This window comes from Ahaetulla prasina, chromosome 2 (genome assembly GCF_028640845.1).
Source record: "Ahaetulla prasina isolate Xishuangbanna chromosome 2, ASM2864084v1, whole genome shotgun sequence".
Taxonomy (NCBI): Eukaryota; Metazoa; Chordata; class Lepidosauria; order Squamata; family Colubridae; genus Ahaetulla; species Ahaetulla prasina.
In genome coordinates, this window is record NC_080540.1 from 182,452,586 (window position 1) to 182,477,662 (window position 25,077).

General features: G+C 41.8%; 2 protein-coding genes across 6 annotated transcripts in view; one reads left to right on the plus strand and one right to left on the minus strand.

Annotated features, from left to right (window-relative positions):
• The first annotated feature begins 5,364 nt into the window (after positions 1-5,364).
• On the plus strand, positions 5,365-8,940 carry ELOF1 (elongation factor 1). Its single transcript, XM_058166272.1, has 4 exons — positions 5,365-5,493; positions 6,711-6,832; positions 7,160-7,230; positions 8,229-8,940. Exons 2-4 carry the CDS (start codon positions 6,717-6,719, stop codon positions 8,291-8,293), a joined length of 252 nt encoding a protein of 83 aa, XP_058022255.1. The 5' UTR covers positions 5,365-5,493; positions 6,711-6,716; the 3' UTR covers positions 8,294-8,940.
• A 9,845-nt stretch (positions 8,941-18,785) lies between these two features.
• CNN1 (calponin 1) overlaps positions 18,786-25,077 on the minus strand; it is an 81,624-nt gene continuing 75,332 nt past the window's right edge. For all 5 annotated transcript variants that reach the window (XM_058166266.1, XM_058166269.1, XM_058166271.1 and 2 more), the window contains 4 exons: positions 23,731-23,868; positions 22,219-22,329; positions 20,435-20,581; positions 18,786-19,361 (listed from right to left, as the gene is read on the minus strand). In XM_058166266.1, the coding sequence (XP_058022249.1) occupies positions 19,110-19,361; positions 20,435-20,581; positions 22,219-22,329; positions 23,731-23,868 (648 nt within the window). In that variant the 3' untranslated portion in view covers positions 18,786-19,109. The remainder of the gene's footprint in view (positions 19,362-20,434; positions 20,582-22,218; positions 22,330-23,730; positions 23,869-25,077) is intronic.

Here is a 25,077-nt window from a genome sequence, read left to right on the forward strand (position 1 = left end):
CTGTAGTCAGTTCGGAGTCCCTCTTATGCTGCAGGCCTGCCACAGGTCCAGATCCAATGCATTTTTGAAAGTGTGGACCACCAGTCTCTCTGGCCAGTCTCTTAGCTTCCCAGTGAGTCTCTGAAATTCCCACACTAGCTCCTTGGCAGGCCTTTCAGCCTGCTTTAGCGTGGTGATTTGGGACTCCACTTCCTCTTGCTGTGTGGCGTTGCTGAACCTCACTCTCATCAGCTGGACGAACTTGTCCACATCATCTAGCTCTGGTGCCCCTTCATTGTGGAGGACATGTGAATTGGGTCTCCGTGTTCTTCTCTGCATAGCTGTCAGACACCATGGCATTGAACGTCTCTGCAAAGTTTTGTTATGGCTAATTCTACTTCACTCATGTAATCCCCCCTCCCAACTTCCCATGGTAGGATTGTGGCAGGCCTGGATCCTGAAGGCACCAAGGTAATATGGCTTCTAGGCCTGACAGTTGGATGAGTCTATTCCACATTTTTCTACCTTACCAAAAAATAGATTGGATGAGGGTATAATTTACTGAAGGTATACCAACTACATTTTTTTCTTCTGTTCAATCTTACTCAATTCTCATAGACTGCCGGGACAAGTCCCTGCAGTTTTCTTGGCAAGGTTTTTCAGAAGTGGTTTGCTCGTTTCCTTTCTAGAGCTGAGACAAAGTGACTGGCCCAAAGTCATTCATTTAGTTTTGTGCCCAAGTCAGGATTAGGACTCATATTTTTCTGTTTCTAGCCTGATGCTACTACAACAGGCCTGTCGAACTCCTGGCCCGTGGGCCAGATGCAACATGCACTGGCCCCACCCATGCCTGGTTTAGCAAAGGGGGAAAAAGTTGCTATGCGTCATGTGATGCCACCATAATGACACGAGTTTGACACAGGGGTGAAATGTAAAATTTGTTACTACCGGTTCTGTGGGCGTGGCTTGGTGGGGGGTTAATGTGACTGGGTGGGCATGGCCGACCTTTTTTTTTTTTTACTTTTAAAAGCATTTTTTATACAGCCTCTTCGGCCGAAGAGCTTGTAGAAAAAATGCTTTGAAAGGGTTCTGATGATCCCAGCTGAGCTGCGCAATCATCTGATGGTCACGCGGCTCAGCTGGGCATGCGGGGGGGGGAGGAATTTTTGCTACCGGTTCTCCGAATCACCTGCCGCCATCGCTACCGGATTGGGCGATCCGGTCCGAACTGGGAGCATTTCACCCCTGGTTTGACACCATCGTACTACAACTAGCCAAATTGGCTCTCTTTACCAACTACATTACAAGCATGTAAATATATTACAGATGCAGCCAATATTGGTATCCCTCAATTTTCCCCCAAAGAATCCCAATTTGCCATGAAGTTGAAACTAACACAAGTAGCATCCACCATTCTTTATTCCATGAGCCATGAAGCAGAAATTTTGATTTTGATATATGATTTTACTCTACCTTATGTCATATTCTGCAAACTATTGTTCAACAAACCATACTTAGAATATTGCATGTTCAACATGCTTTTTAAGAGCCATGGTGGCACAGTGGTTAGAATGCAATATTGCAGGCTAACTCTGCATTCCACTGCCAGGAGTTCAATCTTGACCAGTCCAAGGTTGATCCAGCCTTCCATTCTTCCGAGGTTGGTAAAATGAGGACCCAGATTGTTGGGGGCAATAGGCTGACTCTGTAAATCACTTAGAGAGGGCTGTAAAAGCACTGTGAAATGGTATATAAGTCTAAGTACTATTGCTATTGCTTTCCTGCTGTTGCCTTCAGCCTGTAGCTACAAGGGTGTACTGTAAGAGATCAGTTGATCCTCTTGATTCAGAACAAGGACTGCAACTAGAATTGCCTTATTTTATTTGTTTTTGTCCAGTTTTACCTAGCTACCTAAAAACAATAAGGTTTTTTTAAAATTTTGTCACCTCTTCTCCAAAGTTCTAGCCACCCTTTTTGTATTGTAACATCTGCAAATTTGGTGTGCATCCCCTCAATTACTCCATCCATATAATTTAAAAACACTGAACAGCATTAACCGAACAATTGTTACATTCATAACAATTGTTACATTCATAACTGTTAGTCATGGGGGATTTCAATTTGCCATCAGCCGGCGTAGCATCCTCGGCAGCTCAGGAGTTCATGGCTTCCATGACGGCCATGGACCTGATTCAATTAATTGACGGCCCTGCCCACGTCGGGGGAGGCACCCTAGACTTGATTTTCATCTCTGGCCAGTGGTTGAATGATCTGGTTTTAAATGATTTAGTTGTTGAACCTTTGTCATGGTCAGATCATTTTCTCCTTCGTCTAGACTTTCTGACCGCTACCCACCACCGCAGGGAGACGGAACCAAAGCGTTGGTTCCGTCCCAGGCGCCCGATGGACCCGGAGAGGTTCCTGATGGAGCTTGGGCCGTTTCCCGAGCACCTGGCCCACGACACGACTGAAGAACTAGTTGCGGCCTGGGAACAGGCCGCGGCTGGAGCTTTGGACCGTGTCGTGCCTTTGTGGCCTCTGACCCGGCGTCAGTCTCAACCAGCTCCTTGGTTCTCCGAGGAGCTGAGGGAGATGAAACGCCGGAGAAGACGCCTAGAGAGTGTCTGGAGATCCAGCCGTTCTGAGGCTGACCGGACACTAGTTAGGTCCTATAGCAGGACCTACCTAGTGGCACTGAGGGATGCGAAACGTTCCTACGTTTCCTCCCTCATTGCGTCGGCAGATAACCGCCCGGCCGCCCTGTTTCGGGTGACCCGCTCTCTCCTCCAACAGGAGGGGCGGGAGGACCCCCTACAAGGGCGTGCCGAGGAGTTTAACGGTTATCTATACGATAAAATCGTTCAGCTTCGGGACGGATTGGATCAAAATTGGGTAGATCCAGGCGAGGGTTCCGAGACCCGTCTTGTTGAGGTGGTTTGGGATGATTTTGATCCTGTGACTCCCGAGGACATGGACAGGTTGCTGGGTAGGCTGAATGCCACCACATGTTTACTGGATCCGTGCCCCTCCTGGTTAGTACTGGCTACTCAGGAGGTGACACAAGGCTGGCTCCAGGGGATTACAAATGCTTCTTTGTGGGAGGGGGTCTTTCCCGCCACCTTGAAAGAGGCGGTGGTGAGACCCCTCCTCAAGAAGCCTTCCCTGGACCCAGCTGTTTTAGGGAATTATCGGCCAGTCTCCAATCTTCGCTTCACGGCGAAGGTTGTAGAGAGTGTGGTGGCATGTCAGCTACCCCAGTACCTGGATGAAGCTGTCTATCTAGACCCGTTCCAGTCCGGCTTCCGGCCCGGATACAGTACGGAGACAGCTTTGGTCACACTGGTGGATGATCTCTGGAGGGCCAGGGATAAGGGTTATTCCTCTGCCCTGGTCCTATTAGACCTCTCAGCGGCTTTTGATACCATCGACCATGGTATCCTGCTGCGCCGGTTGGAGGGGCTGGGGGTGGGAGGCACTGTTTATCGGTGGTTCTCCTCCTACCTCTCTGACCGGACGCAGACGGTGTTGACAGGGGGGCAGAGATCGACTCCAAGGTGCCTCATGTGTGGGGTGCTGCAGGGGTCGATTCTCTCACCCCTCCTGTTCAACATCTATATGAAGCCGCTGGGTGAGATCATCAGTGGCTTTGGGGTGAGATACCAACTGTACGCTGATGACACTCAGCTGTACTTTTCCACCCCAGGCCACCCCAGTGAAGCTGTCGAAGTGCTGTCCTGGTGTTTGGAAGCCGTACGGGTCTGGATGGGGAGGAACAGGCTCAAACTTAATCCCTCCAAGACGGAGTGGCTGTGGATGCTGGCACCTCGGTACAGTCAGCTGCAGATGCGGCTGTCTGTCGGGGGTGAGTCATTGGCCCCGATGGAGAAGGTACGCAACTTGGGCGTGCTCCTGGATGATCGGTTGTCCTTTGAAGATCATTTGGCGACCGTCTCCAGGAGAGCTTTTTATCAGGTTCGCCTGATCCGCCAGTTGCGCCCCTTCCTGGACCGGGATGCCTTATGCACGGTCACTCACGCTCTCGTGACCTCTCGCCTGGACTACTGCAATGCTCTCTACATGGGGCTCCCCTTGAAGAGCACCTGAAGACTTCAGCTAGTTCAGAATGCGGCTGTGCGGGTTATTGAGGGAGCGGTTCGGAGCTCCCACGTAACACCTATCCTGCGCAGACTGCACTGGCTACCTGTTGTTTTCCGGGTGCGCTTCAAGGTATTGGTTACCACCTTTAAAGCGCTCCATGGCTTAGGACCGGGCTATCTACGGGACCGTCTACTGCCGGCTTCTATCTCCCATCGTCCGGTGTGTTCCCACAGAGAGGGACTCCTCAGGGTGCCGTCAGCCAAACAGTGTCGACTGGCGGCCCCCAGGGGGAGGGCCTTCTCTGTGGGGGCTCCGACCCTGTGGAACGAACTTCCCCTCGGACTCCGATTACTACCTGACCTTAGGACCTTTCGCCGCGAACTTAAAACCTATTTATTTCGTATGGCTGGACTAGCTTGATTTTTATCTTTAAATTTTAATTGAATTTGATGGGTTTTTAAATTTTTGTAATTTTATGGGGGTGTAAGTTATTTTAATATTTGGGCTAATTTAAATCAGTTTTTTAAGGGTTGTTTTAATTATTGTGTATATCTGTATTTTATCTGCCTGTTCACCGCCCTGAGTCCTTCGGGAGAAAGGCGGTATACAAATTAAAATATTCATTCATATTCATTCATAAGCACATTCCTTTATCAGTTCAGCATCTTCCTGACCTCACAGCTCCTATTCAGGTGTCAGCTGTGGTCAGTAACTCCAGTAACTGTTCATATATAATTTAATTTTATTCATCATATTTATCACCTGTGCTGTATTTTTAAGACAGTTCAATGCTCTGATGTTTTATATTTTGATACACATTTTATATGCTATTTTTATGAGTTTTTATGCATTAATGCTGTATTATGTTATGCCATATGAAATAATAGTTGTGGTCAGGAAAGCCTTTGCACAACCCCAGTTGCACCCTTTCCTAGACTGGAGGCCCCTTCACAGAATCACTAGTCACCTTACAACTTGAGGGCTGCAGTGTGCTTTACATGGGACTGCTCTTAAAGACCATAAGGAAAGTATGGTAGGACAAGCAGTAATGGACATGCCTTGGTATACCCGTGTAACACTTGATTTGCATTGGTTGCTGCAACGCCAAATCTGTACTGCTGGCATTAGCAAAAATACGCTCTTTATCACCGCTGTTTGTCGCTGAAGCGCTTCAGAACAGCACCAAACACTTTTTCAACGCCAGGGGAACCCGGAAGTTTGTACTATCAGCTTCTACATTTTCTGTTCTCTCTACTGCGGCGAGAACGGCCGACGATAATATCCGTTTCCGGCCTCAACGCCGGAAGCGCTGGTCTCCGTTGGAAACGCGGCCTGGGGGAGCTATCCGACCAGGTCGGAGGTGACAGCCGGGATTGGTGCTGGAAGAAGGAAAGGGTCGCGAGGGAGGAAACAAAGGTAGCACTGCTCCTTCTCCGTCCGGAGCTTCACCGTTGCTCCTGCGAAAGGACGTGGGGGCCGCGGCGTGGTTAACCCTTCGGTTCCGGTTCGCTAGGCCTCTGCTGCTGATGCCCCCGCCCCCTCCTGGACTTCCCAGCTACATATACGCTTTCTATAACGTAAACTGTTATGAAGAGCTGTTCATGTGGGCTCCCGTCCGCTCGGCTTTGCTCTTCCTCGCATTAGGATATTATCGCACCGTGTGCCAGATGTGTATGGCTGCAGGGGTGCTGCAAGAATCGCCGTATATCTCCGTATCCGGGTGGTGTTTTCGCGGCCACTCTCGGTTACGGAGGCCCAGCTGTTTTCAGATTTTTTGGGTTGGAGAAGCCTTTATACAATTCACCGAGAAATTGTTATTTTTAGGACCAACCAAATAATCTATTTATTATTTATTTATTTAATCATATTTATATACCGCCCTATCTCCCAAGGGACTCAAACTGAAAATAGTTCTCCAGAAAATCACAGGGATTGGTACCTAAGATGCAATTCTATTTTGTATTGTTTAGGACTATAAACTGGGTAGAGCCTTAGGTTTGCTTTTGTCACTGAAGTTGTTTTTTTAAATGATCTAAACAGCTTACTAAAGCAGTATACAATAAACTATGTAGCATATCTCATTGCTAACATGCAGCATCACTATAATATCACAGTCATCAACATTGTTGATCACAATCATTGTGATCAACAATGTTGATGACTGTGATATTATAGTGATGCTGCATGTTAGCAATGAGATATGCTACATAGTTTATTGTATACTGCTTTAGTAAGCTGTTTAGATCATTTTGATCAATTTTAGATCAATTTCAAAACATTGTTGATCACAATATCACAAGATCATTGATCAACAATATCAACATTGTTAATAGCAGCCACATATAACCTCAATTTTAGGTCTATTTTAGATCACCTGCTTCAGAGTTTATAACGATCGCAGGGAATTCTACTAGGGCCCAGCAGGTTCCATATTTGGTGATGTATCTTTTCTTCGCTCTAAGTTCCACCTGTTGCAGATGATGAATCTTAACAATTATCTAGTAGCAAACTGTGCCAAACTTTTTGCTAAGATTTACATCTTGAATCTTTACAAACATTGGGATTATATATATATATGAATTTCCCCAACCTCTTCCCCCAAATCCTTAATCTTTTGGGTTTTTTTGCTGCAGGCAAAGATGGGTCGTAGGAAGTCAAAGCGGAAGCCTCCACCCAAGAAGAAGATGACAGGAACACTTGAGACCCAATTCACATGTCCTTTTTGTAATCATGAGAAATCCTGTGATGTTAAAATGTAAGCTGTTTATATAAATGATGGGAGAACACAGCTTTCCTGTTTGATGGCAAACAGAATTGGATATGATACAGCTGTTGGGGCTGTAGATATCCAGAAGAAAAGATTTTTGAAACAAAAACATTTTTCTAGATAGGGCAGTTGTGAAATTGAGAAAATTTGGAGTGTTAATAGTAATCTAGTTAGCATTAATATATAGTATTTTTATTTGGTATCCTGTTATCTCTAACATCTAAGACCTATTTGCATTGTATTCTGCAATCAGAATTCTAGTGGACTGATTTAGGCTAATTACTATTTAATTGCAGTTATGATTCTGTGTTCCAGGGAAAGAGCTCGGAATACTGGAGTGATATCCTGTACTGTATGTCTGGAAGAATTTCAGACCCCTATCACTTGTATCCTTTGCTCATTTATTTATTTCAAGTATCAAATAATTGCTCTGCTCTGTCCTAGATGTTTTTTACAGTTAAGACAAATATGCTAGGATTTTACCTATAGTAAAGCTTCAATTTAATCAAACATTCAAGATGAGGATTGTATATTAAATACAAATTAAATCCACTTGCATCAAGACATATAATTGGCATAAATGGTAAAATTTACAATAAACTCTTTTTTTTTTTAAATCAAAATTTTTATTTTCCATAATAATTCCCACAATTTGACCAGTGTACAATACAATCACTTATCCAACAATCAATCCTATACTCAAATTATACTCAATCAGGGCTGCTCGACCGCCATTCCCTCCCTTAATCCTTTCTTCCCTTCTCATCCTTCTTCAACTTTCCCCACCATCCTTCTCCTCGCTTTCCTACTTCCCCACCTCTTTCCCACTTCTCACTACCATCCTTTCTAACCCTCTATCTTCTCCTTCTTCTTCTCCTCCTATCCTTTCTTCTCCCTCCCTTCTTTCCTACCTAGGTAGGCAGGTGGGTAGGTAGGAATTTACAATAAACTCTTGTTTGAGCCATTACAGCTTCAAATTAATGGATATTAATTCATTAAGTGATGATGGAATGGATGACCAACAAATTCTCTGGAATATCTAAATACATTGAGGCATATTAAACTGAGTTATTGTATTTGGTAACATCTACTTTTGTTTTGCTGTGTAAATTTGAACTTGATTTTGTGGTTCCAGTTTTTATTTTAGGATAAGTGCTTGAACTGATTCTTGAAATTTGCACGGTCTGTCTACCCAATATTAAGAAACTGTAAATGAACCCTGATCAAGATCCTATTAAGCACAATTGTATACTTTCCTTTGCTCCATGGTATCTGTACAATCATAATAGAAATATTGGCTTTGCATATTTATTTTGAATTCAGATATTTTTTCTAGTTAGAAGACACGTTAATATATTATTATCCTTGACTTTTGACCTTAAAGATCTTTCGGAACCAGTGGACGTTTACAGTGATTGGATAGATGCTTGTGAGGCAGCCAATCAATAACAACTTAAAAGGAACTTGTTGGAAGTTAATGTTTCTTTATTCAAGGGTGGGGGTATTTGTTTCACAATGCATTGGAGATACAGCTGGAGTGACTATGAAATGGTGGTTTGTGCTCTTTTTTTCTATTCAGTAACCTATCTTTTTATATGAATATTGTGGAGTATAAAGACTAATGACTACCAAAAAAGACCAGCAAGTGTGGGAAAGATCAGCTTTTATTCAGGTTGATGCTTGGGAATTTTTTCTCTCAAGATTGAAATATGAGGTTCAGTGCATCAGATGCTACTGTTCCATTTTTGTTAATTTATTTTGGGCTTATAGAGAAGGGCTTCCACACAAGCTTCTCTTCCATTGTGTGATGATTCTTGGAATTGTATTCCATGTTAAATTGCGAAGTATAGTCAGCAAGAATATATGGAATGTAAGAAAAAATAGCCCTACCTTGGTCCCAGGATACAAGCATTATATATTTATCTGTTGGAACAATAATCATGAAGTCAACCTTTTTCTCAATAACATGTCTCCAGTTAGAATGGCAGTGTGTTGCCTGTGTTTCAGAAAAAGTAGTACACAGGGCTCTTCTGTGGCACTGGGCATGGGATTTTGAGAACTGTGTTATGTAATAAAGTATAATTCAGAGAAGCAAACCTGCATGACTCACTGAGAAATAGTGCCGTCGTCTTAAAAACGTTTTGGTGCAATATATGTAGTGTAATTTTACTGTTATAATTCCTTTAATATGGACATTTATTTGATCATTTTACTTTTACCATAATACTATGTATGGAATGAGTATACATTCTGCTCAGAACATTTCACTCAATTACTTTTTTCCCCTAATACATGAATCCTAGTAAACATTTTTATGACTAGAATGAATATATCCATTCATATAGGAGGATAGACTATGGCTTGAGTCTGAATCTTGTATACGGTGCATTCAGGAAGTATTTAGACCCCCTTCACTTTTTTTAATTTTGTTATGCTGCAGCCTGATTCTACAGTGGTTGAAATTCATTTTTTTCTCATTAATCTATACTCAATACCTCATAACAACAAAATGAAAACAATTTTAGAAATGTCTGTAAATTTATTAAAAAGAAAAAGTGAAATATCACATTGGCATAAGTATTCAGACCCATCACTCAGTACTTTGGCAGCAATTACAGCCTCAAGTCTTTTTGGGTATGACACAACAAGCTTTGCACACCTGGATTGAGGGATTTTCTGCCATTCTACCTTGCAAATCCTCTCAAGCTTAGTCAGGTTGGATGGCGACCATTGGTGGACAGCTATTTTCTGGTCCCTCCAGAGATGTTCAATAGGGTTCAAGTCAGGTCTCTGGCTGGGCCACTCTAGGACACTCTCTAAGCCACTCCTCTGTTGTCGTGGCTGTGTGCTTAGGATTGTTGTCATGTTGGAAAGTGAACCTTCGGCCAGTCTGAGGTCCTGAGTGCTGTGGAACAAGTTTTTATTGAGGATATCCCTGTACTTTGCTCCATTCAGCTTTCCCACAACCATGACCAGTTTGCCAGCCCCATGCTGCTGAAAAACACTCCCACAACATGGTGCTGACACTACCATGCTTCACTATTGGGATGATATTGGGCAGGTGATGAGCGGTGCCTGGTTTCCTTCAGACATAATGTTTGGAATTGAGGCCAAACAGTTCAATCTTGGTTTCATCAGACCAAAGAATCTTGTTTCTTACAGTCTGAGAGTTCTTGAGGTGCTTTTTTTGCAAACTTCAAGCAGGCTTTTATGTGTTTTGCACTGAGGAGAGGCTTCTGTCTAGTCTCTCAGATCGGTGGAGGGCTGCAGTGATGGTTGTCCTTCTGGAACTCTGTCTCATCTCCACACAGGATCTTTGTAGCATAGAGTGACAATTGGGTTCTTGGTCACCTCTCTTACTAAGTCCCTTCTGCCCCGATTGCTCAGTTTGTCTGGGCAACTAGCTCTTGGAACAGTCCTGGTTGTGCCAAACGTCTTCCATTTGAGAATTATGGAAGTCACTGTGCTTAGGAACCTTCAATGCAACAGAAATTTTATTGTAGCCTTTTCCCGATGCCTTGCAATAATCCTGCTTCTGAGCTCTACAGTTCCTTTGATCTCATGGCTTTTGCTCTGCTACACTATGCTTTGCCAGCTGTGAGGCCTTCTATAGAGAGGTGTGTGCCTTTCCAAATAGTGTCCAATCAATTCAATTTACCACAGGTTTAGAAACATGTCAGCAATGATCAAGAGAAATGGGAGGCACCTGAGCTAAATTTCAAGTGGTATTGAAAGGGTCTGAATACTTATGACAATATGATATTTCAGTTTTTCCTTTTTAATAATTTTACAGACATTCTGTTTTCCCTGTTGTTATTATAGGGTAGAATAATGAGAAAAAAATGAATTTCAATAACTGTAGAATCAGGCTGCACCACAATAAATTGACAAAAGTGAAGTGGGTCTGAATACTTTCTGAATGCACTGTACAAGGAAGAGAAACTATTTTGACCTATTTCTAGTTTATCTTCTTCACCGTTGGAATTAAGAGACTACAGTTATTTTTTCAAGTTAAAACCATTATGGCATCAAGTTTTGTATCTTCTAAACCTGAACTAATTCTCTACAGACAACAACTCTTTGTAGATAATAACGTTTGAAGAAGTAAAAGCCCATTCCTTGTTTTTAACATAATCTGCAAGAGATCTTGAACTAAATATTTTTCTTCTTAAAAACAAAGAAGAGATTCAGTGTGTTATTACGGTACTATAATTTGTAAGATGTTCTCGTTTTTTTGGATACAGCTTTTCCTATTTTTTATTGTACTGTAAACTGATAGGTTGGAAGGATCTTGAAGGTCTTCTATTCAGCCCCCTTACTAGAGCAGGAATCACCAGATAATCCTAGATAAATGGTGGTCCAATTTTTTTTTGAAAACCTGCAAAAATGAAGGACCCTTTACAGGGGTGAAATCTAAAAATTTTCCCTACTGGTTCTGTGGGCGTGGTGGGCGTGGCTTGGTGGTCAGATGACTGGGTGGGCGTGGCCAATAAATAATAAAATAAATAAATAATAAACGATAAATAATAAAAATAATAAAGTATACAAAACAATAAGAGGTACCAAAAACCAACTTTCACACTTTACACAAACACAACACAATACAATACAACTGACTGACACACAATGTAAAAGCAGCTGCACTTCACCCAAAATGGCCCCTGCAACATGCAGGAACCTCACACAGCCACAAAAAGCTCAGAAACCAACTTTCACACTTTACACACACACAACACAACTGACACACACACACACACACAAAATAACACATACAGCTTTGTGAGATTTTGTGTGTTTGTGTAGTTAGAGTGAAACACTACAGAAACACCAAATCTCAGAAAGCTGCACAAATATTTTAATTATATTTTTTAGATCACGGATCTCCAAATTTAAGGTTTGTGGACTTCAGTTCCCAGAGTTCCCCAGCCAGCAAAGCAGGCAGATTGTGTTGCTGACTGAGGAGATGGATTAGGCAGGCAGATTCAGTTGCTAGCTGATGCAACTGATGTAAAGCATGACTTTCCTAGCCGGAAAGAAGAGCTTGTAGAAAACATGTTTTTTAAGGTTCTGGTGATGAGAGCTGGGATCTCCAGAGGAGCCTTTTAAAACCTTTTTAAAAGAGGTTGTTAAAAAAAAAACTTTTAAAGGGTTCTGACGATCTCAGCTGAGCCACGGGATCCTCAAAGGTTTTTTTTAAAAACTTTTAAAGGCATGTTTTCGGCTGAAGAAAAACTGCTTTTAAAAGTAAAAAAAAACAAAACCTCTGATGATGGTGTGGCTTAGCAGGGGGTGGGGCCAGGGATTTTTGCTACTGGTTCTCTGAACCACCAGCTGCCATCGCTACCGGATCGGGCGAGCCAGTCCGAACCGGGAGCATTTCACCCCTGACCTTTCAGGAAGGAGGATTTCCATTAACAGCTTTTATTGTCAGGAAATTGCTCCTTATTTCAAAGTTGGTGCTTTCTCTATAAAACTTCCACCCATTGACTCTGGTCATATTCTTATTTATTTATTTATTTTATTAAATTTTTATACCGCCCTTCTCCCGAAGGACTCAGGGCGGTGTACAGCCAAGATAAAACACGAAATATATACAAGTTAAAAAATTTAAAACCTAGTAAATTACAAAAAGGCTGAATATTAAAATTTAGTTTTAAAATTTTAAAAATATTAATAAAACCCCAAATTAAAATTTGACACTATTATGCCAGTCCCGCTTGAATAAATAGGTGTGCTTTGAGCTCACGACGGAAGGTCCGAAGATCAGGCACTTGACGTAAGCCAGGGGGAAGTTTGTTCCAGAGCGTCGGTGCCCCCACAGAGAAGGCCCTGCTCCTGGGGGCCGCCAGCCGACACTGTTTGGCGGACGGCACCCTGAGGAGACCCTCTCTGTGAGAGCGTACGGGTCGGTGGGAGGCATAAGGTAACAGCAGGCGGTCTCGTAAGTACCCGGGTCCTAAGCCATGGAGCGCTTTAAAGGTGGTAACCAAAATCTTGAAGCGCACCCGGAAAACCACAGGAAGCCAGTGCAGGCTACGGAGTAGTGGTGTTACATGGGAGCCACGAGCGGCTCCCATTACCACTCGCGCAGCCGCATTCTGGACTAACTGTAGCCTCCGGGTGCACCTCAAGGGCAGCCCCATGTAGAGAGCATTGCAGTAATCCAACCTAGATGTAACCAGAGCGTGAGTGACAGTGCATAAGGCATCCCGGTCAAGGAAGGGACGCAACTGGCGGACCAAGCGAACTTGGTAAAAAGCCCTCCTGGAGACGGCCGCCAGATGTTCATCAAAGGACAGCCGTCCATCCAGGAGGACGCCCAAGTTGCGAACCACCTCCTTTGGGGCCACTAATTCGCCCCCAACAGTCAGCCGTGGATGCAGCTGACTGTACTGGGGTGCCGGCATCCACAGCCACTCCGTCTTGGAGGGATTGAGCTTGAGTCTGTTTCTCCCCATCCAGACCCGTACAGCTTCCAGGCACCGGGACAGCACTTTGACCGCTTCGTTGGGGTGGTCTGGGGTGGAAAGGTACAGCTGAGTATCATCAGCGTACAGATGATAACTCACCCCGAAACCACTGATGACCTCACCCAGCGGCTTCATATAGATGTTGAACAGGGTAGGCGAGAGAATTGACCCCTGAGGCACCCCACAAGTGAGGCGCCTCGAGGACGACCTCTGCCCCCCCGTCAACACCGTCTGCGACCAGTCAGAGAGATAGGAGGAGAACCACCAATAAACGGTGCCCCCCACTCCCAATCCCTCCAACCGGCGCAGCAGGATACCATGGTCGATGGTATCAAAAGCCGCTGAGAGGTCTAATAGGACCAAGGCAGAGGAACAACCCCTGTCCCTGGCCCTCCAGAGGTCATCCACCAACGCGACCAAAGCCGTCTCCGTGCTATAACCGGGTCGGAAGCTGGACTGGAACGGGTCTAGATAGACAGTTTCCTCTAGGTGCTGGGGGAGCTGCCATGCGACCACACACTCTACAACCTTCGCCACAAAGCAAAGGTTGGAGACTGGACGATAATTTTCCAAAATAGCTGGGTCCAGGGAAGGCTTCTTGAGGAGGGGCCTCACCACCGCCTCTTTCAAGGCGGCGGGGAAAACCCCTTCCACCAAAGAAGCATTTATAATCCCCTGGAGCCAGCCTCGTGTCACTTCCTGAGCAGCCAGCACTAACCAGGAAGGACACGGGTCCAGTAAACATGTAGTTGCATGTAACCTCCCCAGCAACCTGTCCACGTCCTCGAGAGCCACAGGCAATACAGAAAATAAATCTATACTTTCTTCCCTGTGACAACCCATTTCCAAGTATTGGAAGAATGTTATGTTTCCCCTAGCTTTCTTCTCTTTAGGCCAAATATCCTAATGCTTTTGAACACTTACCAGTTTTACAGGGTGCCTAACCAAGCAAAATAATTCTTTGATTCTTTTCCCTTTCATATTCATCTAAATTCTTTCAGTAGAGTTTTCAACCAGAGTGTCACCAATGTTCATATTGGTGTAGTCATTCTTTATGTATAATGTGATAATTAATCCATTTCTCTTGCTGAATTTCTTTCGAACAAATTGTATTCTTTCATTACTATAGGCCAGGGATGTCAAACTTGAGGCATCACGGCGGTGTCAGTGAGGTAATGGGGACTTTTTTCCCCTTCGCTAAACCCAGTGGGGGCAGAGCCAGCACGTGACACATGCGGGCTATGAGTTTGACACCCCTGCTACAGCCCAATCATGAATTCCATCCCTTGATTTCCATGACTTATAATGTAATGAGTTTATCTTGCTCTCTGATTGTCAAATACACATGCTCTGAAATTGCCTCCCAATCTCATCATTTAAATAATCTGTATGATTTTAATATTTTATATTTCATTTTTCCTAGCTGCTCTGAGTAAATAGAAAGGCAATAAGTCATTAAATAACCAACTAAATAGATGTATGATATAGCATGGTCTAGTTGCTGCACAGCAAAATCTCTTTTCTGTGTAGGGGAGTCATTTAGATTTGAAGAAAGCATTTCCTGGGAGTATTGGGCAAGGCAAGTCCCATCTTTGGAGTGGAAAGTGCTCATGATAAGGAGAAATTGCCCCATAAATAGTACAAAAGCAGATCTGGAACAGATAGAAGACATATGCAGCTGACATCCTTGTTAATTTGCCTTTCCAAATCAAAAAACAGGTAAGCCTAAAATCGTTTTTCTACTTCAAGGAAGTTAACCACTTCCGTATTGTTGCCAGGAAATACAGAGTAGTCGTGAAGAGTCCAGCTAACAGAACAACTAAGTAATCTAAGAACCTGGGATCATAGAATGGTGTGTTTGTAGCAAATCAGCTGATTAGGCTTGTTTATTCTGTGAGAAAACACAGTTGCCCAATCTTCAGGGCAGTTATTGATACTTCAGAGAGAGTATTCTAGGACAGCCAAGAGGTCACTCTTTTTTTCCAGTGTCTATATAAAACTTTGGTTAACTGGAACCTCAGGATATATTACTTAACTGGAAGCTCAGGATGCAGAGAATGTAGCTAAGTGATTGTTAGTGTTACATTTTTTAAATAATAAGCTATTACCTTCTAATTGTAAGCTGCCATGTGAATGTGTCCAACCTTTCCAGTGTATCTCTGCTCCAGGATTCTAAATCATTTTGGAAATGAATCAGCAGCTTATTAAGAAGCTAATGATATCACCACACTAACTGAATAGTTATATAAGTTAAATACTGGAAGCATAGCCAAAGCAGGGAGGTGTTCTATACTGGATGCTTTTATTCCTACCTGGATTGACAACATACCTGACAGTATATTTGCTTCACCCTGGAGTTTTGACAGTAGAATCCTCCCCTTTGGTAAAAAGGTTGCCATGTTAAGAGTTTCTTAATTTATCTTCTGGTTAGTAATATGGCAGTCCTTGCAGGATTAAGATTTGGAAGGAACTTTGTAGTCATCTAGTCCAATCCCCCCAGTCCAATATCGTTTTGAAAGCCTCCAGTGATGAAGCTCCCACAACTTCTGAAGACAAGCTGTTCCATTGGTTGATTCTCACTGTCAGAAAATTTCTCCTTATTTCCATGTTGAACCTCTCCTTGTTCAGTTTCCATCCATTATTCCTTGTCTGGCTTGGAAAACAGGTTGACTTCCTCCTCTCTGTGACAGCCCCTCAAAAATTGGAACACTGCTATTATGTCTCCCCTGCTCCTTCACTAGACTACCCATACCCAGTTCCTGCAAACATTGATTGTAAGCTTTAGCTTCCAGTCCCCTAATCATCTTTCTTGCTCTTCTCTGCACTCTTTCTAGAGTTTCAACATATTTTTTTATAGTGTGACCAAAACTGGATGCAGTATGATGATGGCAGAGCTGAACCTACTTAACATAGTGAGACAAGTATTTCATTGTTTTGTTTGATTTCTATAGCTGTTCATCTCAGCAAATGACTCTCAGTGGCTCACAATTGTTAATTCGTCTGTTTAATCTTCTGTATGGCCTATATATGTTATATAGTGAAATGTATACATAGGGACAGCACTTGCTCACAGGATCACTCTTGGGAATTGCTTTGAATTGAACATCAGCAATGATGAGGCACACTAAATAGGCTTTTATGTGTAATTCTGTCCATGGGGTTATGTGAAAATCAGCTGATTTGGGGATAATTTATTATTTGAAAATTCACTGAGCAGACTTGCTACAACAAAGTGTTAAAAACTGAAATATTTCATTTTTAAGTGTGTTTCATTAGAATATTCCAAATTATTCCAAATATGCAGAATTGACTCTTGGTGGCTATATGCATACATTAGTAAGGATTTTGGCAACAATACAGTGAGGGTTGCTATTGCTATTTTCCAGATAAAGAGATAGATACAGATACCAACACATTACATTTCTCAGTCTTCCCTGCAGACCTGCTGTATCTTGATAGTTCTTTCCTGCAGAAATATTCAAGTGAGCAGAAACTGTCCTCTGTATTGAGATTTTATCTTTAGTTTCACTGAAAACTTTTAATGATAACTGATTTGCTGAAAGTCTTTTTCATACTGTTGATTACCTTGCAATGTAAAGAATGCGTTCATGATCATGTAGCTTTACATCTCATGCTAAGAGTAATGAATGTAATGGTTTTTGCCTTTAGCACATTTTGTAGTGCTGACTGCTTCTGATAGAGGTTTCATGGAATAATTAAATTCTGTGTGGTTGTCTTCTCTTGAAATATCTTAGACCCAAGGATTACAAAAGACCTCTGCTTAGAGAACATGGAGAACCACTAAAGTAAATGATCTGACATGTTGTAATAAGAAGGGTTACGGTGACATCTTCATTTTGTTTTTGTGTTTCAGAAGTATGTGTTAAATTGCATTTAAAATAATATTTTAAAAGCCCCCTTTTCTCTTTATTGTGCCACAGTGAAATGAAGTAAATTTTAGCAGAACATTGCAATGAAACATACCTTTTAATATGTTTTTGTTTTAAGGGAATTTAGCTGTTCAGCATGCAGAACATTTGCAACTGTAGGAAGGATGTGGATTTTTAGGTTTATAAAGGCCAAGTGCTTTCATTGACTCTATTAGCTTTTCAGTAGTATATATTTATGCCATTTTGGAAACTGAGCAAATATTCCTCTAGTTTTACATAATTACCAGAGAATATGGCAATAGAAAAAAATAGTGAAGCCAGCCATTCCTCAACTAAATATACATATAGATGACAGGCACACCAATCCTGAACTACAAGTGCAGGGATTAGATGATAACTGAAAAAAAATTATGTTAATAGGAAAATGTTTTAATATGCATAATTAGATTTATAGGCAGCAAAAAGTGAGACCCAGTGTGATGCTGTGTTCTAGGTATTGGAGTAGAGACACCCAGAAAAGCTCATTCTAGGCGACTGAGCCAATTTCTTTCTCAGTCCAGGCTATCTCACAATCTACTTTATCATGGGAGAAACTGGAGGAAAGGATGCTTTCCTTGAGTTCCTGGAAGAAAGGCAGGACTCAGCTAGATGCACAGGCAAGTACCAATAAATCCTACTTCTTTGTGAAGTGTATACTTGTTGGGCTTATAACTTGAATGGCACAGTATTGTCTTTATGGTAGATGATTTTGTCTTTGTCCAAGGCACATGATTATTTACATAAATCTGGAGAAAAATGCTTTAAAAAATAATTTTGGTTCCTGTATAACATATGTTTAGTTAGTTTTACCTAATTTCCCATGCCTTTAAATTCTTAGATTGTGTGCAAATAAACAAATGTCTATTATTTACTGCAAATTAAATATGTACATGGGGATGAATAGAACAAATAAGATCAGAGATACTGTAGTGACATGCTGACTAATAAGAGATAAGTAAGGCAAATACAAAGAAACAGTTGTATATCGCCAAGACATTCCTATCCTTGTAATATATGAAATTGCAGAGGTGCTTGGTTTAACTTTGCATCTTCCTTTTTGCACCATCCTTTCCAAATGACCTGACATTGGCCACCTACTGATTTTAAGACATATTTATATGCGTCACCAAATATAAATCACATAGTGATGTTGCCTGGCTGGTATGACCAGCTCCTGCAATCACTCTCTACCCATACACATTTTCCACAACAAGTTTTTGCTTTCCAAGAACTTAGTGGCTGGCTCAGGTTGCCACTGCTCTTGCACAAATTTTGTGTGTTTTTGGAGCCTCTGGCAAAGTTAGCATATGGAGAATTTGATATTTTATATCTAAGCAGGTCAGAAAATGTGGGTTGCCCTGAAGCAATTTGTGTAATTAAGGAATACAAAATAAGAGTGCAGCAGCTAACAATTTTACAGGTTGTACCTTCATTGCTTGCCTCTGCATTGATCCAAAACATAAGCAGCAGCTGGCACTGGGAAATGATTGACAGCTGCCAGGGCTTTTTGTAATTGAGAAGCCAAGTTAAGAGGACTCATTCTTTTGTTTCTACTTCTCTCAACTTACTGGTTTTATTATTTGATCTTTCATCCTGAGAGTCTTGAGCCATATTAGTGCATGCTCAAAAGCAGTGACAGTAGTCGATAAGTCAAAGCGTGAAAGGTGAAGCTTTAACACTCAGTGATGGGGAAGCCTGGCTCTGGCATATATTAAGGAGTCTTTAGTGAGCTGGTTAGCAATTTAGGGAACTGTCTGAATCTTCTTATATTCCTGGATTAAAATAATCACATGATGATGGATCTTTTAGGAAGTGCCTTGCAGTGCTGGTGTCTCTATTTTATATCTGTCCCCCAACTCCTGCTGGCTATTCAGAGTTGTAGAAGTTATGATGGCTGTGGTTATATTGGTCCTCATCATCTCCAATTACAGGATAGGCGGGCGTGAGACAATACTTGGAATCATAGACTTGCCGCGGCAGCCCATACACAGTCATGCCTTGCTGTGAGGCTCCTTTGTTGCTGCCCATTTGCAGGGAGATATTCTGGGTGTCGCAGTGCTCCATGCCAAGTGTGGGCTCAAAGATTTGTCTCTTGGTTCCAGGAGCTGTCATGCCCGCCTGAGGTGGGTGTAGTAGAGGAAAAAAGGGGAAGAATAGAAAAGCAAAAAGTATTACTTGGAGAACGTGTGAAAAGATTGTAATAATTGATAAATGACCACACACATATAAGTATTTAGCATGATTACTAAACCTTTGTGTTGAAGAAAATACGTCACCCGAGAAAAATAATTTGACTACTTTGCCTTGTAAGATTTTTATTTTCTAATTGATATATCTCAGAATGGAGTAATTGGCTTTCTAGCATACCTCAACAATTTCTTTATCTTGATTTGTAAGAGCTAAAAATCTCTTGAGATTTGAGGTGCCTAATTTCTACACTACTCTTAGAGGAAAGAACAAACTATGACTTGTTTACACCAAATATATCTTGAGATAATAGTGTTTGCCTCTTGAACTTGCTTCAGCCTCAGTTCACATGTTTTCAGAGACCAAAATCCAAAGAATCATGTGATCCTAAATTAAATGTTGATGTACAAACAGGAACATGGACTTTGTGTTTGGAAGAATTTGAGAGGTTGGTTTTTGTTTTTTTTGTGAGACCTAAACACAAGCTACATAAAAGTGTTCTCAATATAATTACCTAGTTTCACACAGTGACAGTGTATGTCTGAAACCCTTAAGAATTTCCCAACCATGTAGACCTATGGCTACCTCTGAAGTACTTCAGAGTCAAAGGCAAATGGGCTTTGGACCATGCAGGGGCATGAGCATAGCACCTGTCTGACTTCTGAAAGCAGCTGCAGTTGCTGTGTGGTTGCTGCATGCTACTTGAAGAGTTGTAAATAGGATTCCTGTGCCTTGAAGTACCTATTTGTCTTCACTCTGAAGAGTCTAGTATTATCTGTGGAAGCATACAGAAGTATACAGAAACTGCAAAAAAGGAACTTGTCCTTTGTTTCTACATGGATATTACACTATGCTAGAAACAGTATATCTATTATTATACAGGTAGTTGCGGTAATCCTACTAGTCAATAAATTGTTGATGTTCCAGTGGAAGAATGAGGGGGAAAACAAATAAGGGTATCAAAATCATCTCAGTAACCCATTTTTTCCATTCAGATTTCTTACCTGGCTAGCCCCCTTGTTGGTTCCCATTTGTAGACTGATTGTAGCCTGATCTAGAGGTTGGTCTGCACCCAACTTTGGATCATAGAGGTGTCGACGTGTGCCATATGCTGTCATACCTTGCTGGCTGGCAAACTTGTTAGTGCCCATCTAAGAAGAATGTAGTATTGACAATTAGACTCATCATTCTCTCTTTGCCAAGTTTCTGTTTCATATACTCTATAGGTTAAAAGCTTCCTCTTCATTCTGTCACTTAGACATTTTCTTCATTTCCCCCCTAGTGATTTATATCATGCAACATCACTCAGCCATGACTGTTAACAAAACATTCCATATGAAGACAGCTTTATGGTATCACTGTAAACCACAAGGAAGAACTGGTCCTTTTCATGTCTTCTGTTTCCCTTACCTACTCGGCAGTGATTTTAATGCAGGAAAACTCAGTTCAAAGCACTGACATTCCTAGAGATAATTTTTTGGGAACAAACTGGCAAAAATCACATTGGCAAATATAATACTTAGACAACAAGATGCTGGTTTTAATGAGTCAGGTATAAAATGGATCTGGGGCCAGTTCACCCACAGACTTTGCACCATTTCTGAATTTTTTTCCAGAATTGAATCTCCTATGCTGCTATCCTTATCCACCAGTTGAGCCTGTTAATTTGTAGCTTGGCTGCAATGTAAAATACTGATATGTTTCCAGTAATGAAGCTTGGAAGAGTTTGTGAGTGGTCTGTTTTCAATCTGTTGGCAAAAATTCTTGTCCTTTCCCAACTCCAGGCTTCAGAGCTGGCATAGCATCAATGACATCTAGACTGGGGGCCAGGTGGAGTCAGAATGATGAAAATAGCATCACATTGCAAGCCCATTCCTTTTGTGCATGCATTATAATGTTACATATTTCAAAGTGGTAGAGTCTACAAAACAAAATCACTTTCAATTCTGCAGATTCTACTGGTATTCACTTAGCCCTTAAACAGAAGTGACAAGAGTTTTACAGGCATAACTTTACAGCAATTGCTCCTATATTTCTGGTGCATATCACAACAACAAAAAATCTACTGATTCCAGTTTACTATGCAGTAAATTCTATTGATTCCCTACACACAATAACTCAGATGAAAAGAGCTCATGTGAATTTGTCTATGTTTTCTTCCCTTAAGCAACGGGCTTAAGGATTGGTGCTACTTGGGATTGTTTTGTCCCCCACCCCACCCCTTGCCTCCTGGATGTGTCTATTTTGGAGAAGAAATTGGTCTTCTTTCCCTGCAATGTAAGCATATTTTCTTTCCCTGCAATCTGAGATGAAAGAAAGGGAATTTCTATTGCTTCTCTCCCCCCTGCAATTTTCAGTGTTTTGTTCATGGTTCTCATCAGAATTTTTTACTGGCTAATGTACACCTGGCTGATCCGTATGTATGCATCTTGCTGTATTAGTCTGCATCTAATGAGGTAAGAAAAGCAGACACACTAGTTTGTTATCATTGTGTCTCCTCTGCAATTAATTGACTGGAGGAAGTGTTGCCTAGTTCTTGGTACTTCAAGGCTGACTGTGGTGAGAAACATTGCAGATCAATCTCAAACTGTTTCAGGACGTTTGGGCAGAAGGATGAAAACTCTCATGTGGAAGTGCCATAGTAATTATGTATTTGGCCACAGTACACATTTGCACAAAGAAACTAATTTTGAAGGTATAGCAAAGTATGCTAAATTGTTTGCTACAGGCAATGATGCAAAATATCCTGTATCTTAGGGAAACAGTTGCTATGACTGAAGCCACATACCTGCAATCCAATGATGTTCCTTCCTTCTTTCAGCTTTTCAGGCAGGAATTTCCGCTGTTGTTTTTCGGCATATTTCACTCCAACATTCACCCTGTTGCCTTTTGTCTTTGCCTGTGTTGTGACAATCATAAATCCTTTCAGATGTTTCTCTCAGGTATTTTGCCCGAATGAGGTTTGTCTATTTTGCAGCGGAGTTGAGAGCAACAGGAAGTTTCCCCCCGCCCCAGACCTCCTAGTTATTATATTTCAAATTGGATCAAAAACACTGGACTCAGTGTTTAGATCTGCAAATTATTTCCTTGAGATATCATTTCTGTGATGTCCAAACTAAAATCTCAACACCTTCCTTCTGAGTGTGTAAAATTAGGCTGAGCATATATGGACGTGCAAGGGTTCTATGTACCTATAATTTAGGGTTTACTGCTAGCATGTAAAATTCTGGGAAGAAGTCTTGGTAGAAATTAACTGACTATACTGAAAAAAGGTTCCTCCTGCCCATCAATATAACTCTTCTGATGTAAGACTTATAGACCAATAAGGGATATTGTAGATCAGAGGCAGTATAACAGGTATTTTCTTCTAGGAGTGAAGAGTTAGCTATGAGATTGTCATTTTAAATGTAATCTGAGGCCACATTGATCTTGGCCTCAACTCAATATGGTGATTAACATAACATAACATAACATAACAACAGAGTTGGAAGGGACCTTGGAGGCCTTCTAGTCCAACCCCCTGCCCAGGCAGGAAACCCTACACCATCTCAGTCAGATGGTTATCCAACATTTTCTTAAAAATTTCCAGTGTTGGAGCATTCACAACTTCTGCAGGCAAGTCGTTCCACTTATTAATTGTTCTAACTGTCAGGAAATTTCTCCTTAGTTCTAAGTTGCTTCTTTCTTTGATCAGTTTCCACCCATTGCTTCTTGTTCTACCCTCAGGTGCTTTGGAGAACAGCCCGACTCCCTCTTCTTTGTGGCAGCCTCTGAGATATTGGAACACAGCTATCATGTCTCCCCTAGTCCTTCTTTTTATTAAACTAGACATACCCAGTTCCTGCAACCGTTCTTCATATGTTTTAGCCTCCAGTCCCCTAATCATCTTTGTTGCTCTTCTCTGCACTCTTTCTAGAGTCTCAACATCTTTTTTACATCGTGGCGACCAAAACTGGATGCAATATTCCAAGTGTGGCCTTACCAAGGCATTATAAAGTGGTACTAACACTTCACATGATCTTGATTCTATCCCTCTGTTTATGCAGCCCAGAACTGTGTTGGCTTTTTTAGCAGCTGCTGCACACTGCTGGCTCATATCTAAATGGTTATCCACTAGGACTCCAAGATCCCTCTCACAGGTACTACTATTGAGCAAGGTACCACATATACGTGGTATGTGGTATGTGTGGTTATATATGATTGTGTTATTCAATATTAGATTATTGGGGTGATATCTATGAAATACTTTGATACTATCATATAGGGTTCACTGATTAAAAAATGAGCAAAAACAACTTACCATGCTAGCTAAAGCGATCAGGGTTGACTGGACCTGGGTATGGTTTGTATTTTCAAAGAGATCATTTGCTTCAAAAATGTCATGGGGTTTCACTCCATATCTTGTGATAGCCTTAATAAAGTTGCCAATGTTTTCCAGCTGCAAAACAGGAGAGTCAAATAATCATTTACAATCACTGAGCATTTTCCAGGAATGATTTCCTTTACAATACTTTCCCTAAAAAGTGGATGGTGGAATCTTCTCCAGTATGGCATGTAACTGTAATTCCAGCATGTCTGAAAAGCATTATGGTAGGGAAGACTGTCCCTTACTATTGTCTCAAAGCTCAAGGGGAAAAATTATAGCCATCTACCTAATGCATCACAAGTGCAATGGTGCAAGCATAAGGACTACATGAGGACTCTTCTAATAACGAGTGGATTCATGAGCCAGAAGTGCTTGCTTCACTTTTTACAGTCAGCAAAGATGTAGCAATTAGTAAAAAGATAGGAAAATATTATTCTGCCCTGTTTGGTAATTGCTCTGTGCCTCTAAATATCTACTATCAGAACAGCCACACAACATGTACTGCAGGATCCCAACCCCCAGTCCGTGGGCTGGTACCAGGCTGCAGCATGCCAGAAACCAGGTCGTGCAAATAAGCAAAGCCCCATCCATGGGATGCAGGCAGCATGCCAAAACACCCCCCCCTCTGGTCCGCAGAAAAAACTCCACGGATCTGGTCCCTGGTGCCCAAAAGGTTGGGGGCCACTGATGTACTGCAAAGCAGAACTCTGGCAGTAAAAGCTGCTTTTGAGAGGGAGCATTTGGATCAAAGAATCAGGGAAGGGAATTCCTTTTCTCATTGCCCAGTCTTTATATTCCCAAATACATCAGCCAGTCTTTCTCCTACAATATTTGGCTGCATATTTTTGCTCATTAAACTGTGGAATTGAATTTCACTATTTATTTTTGTCCAATACATTTGTATTTGTTAAAAATTCACTTCTTTAACCTTTTTATTTTAATTGAAACATTTCTTCATTTGTGTTGCCAATACATTATTATTTACAGCAAGCAGCTGTGATTAGATTAGATTAGATTAGATTAGATTAATAGAAGGGACCTTTTAGGTCATCTAGTCCAACCCCTGCCCAAGCAGCAGACCCTACACCCTTTCTGACAAATGGCAGTCCAATCTCCCCTTGAAAATCTCCAGTGATGAAGCTCCCACAACTTCTGAAGGCAACTTCTGTTCCATGGGTTGATTGCTCTCACTGTCAGAAAATGTGTCCTTATTTCTAGGTTGAATCTCTCCTTGATCAGTTTCCATCCATTATTCCTTGTCTGGCCTTTAAGTGGTTTGGA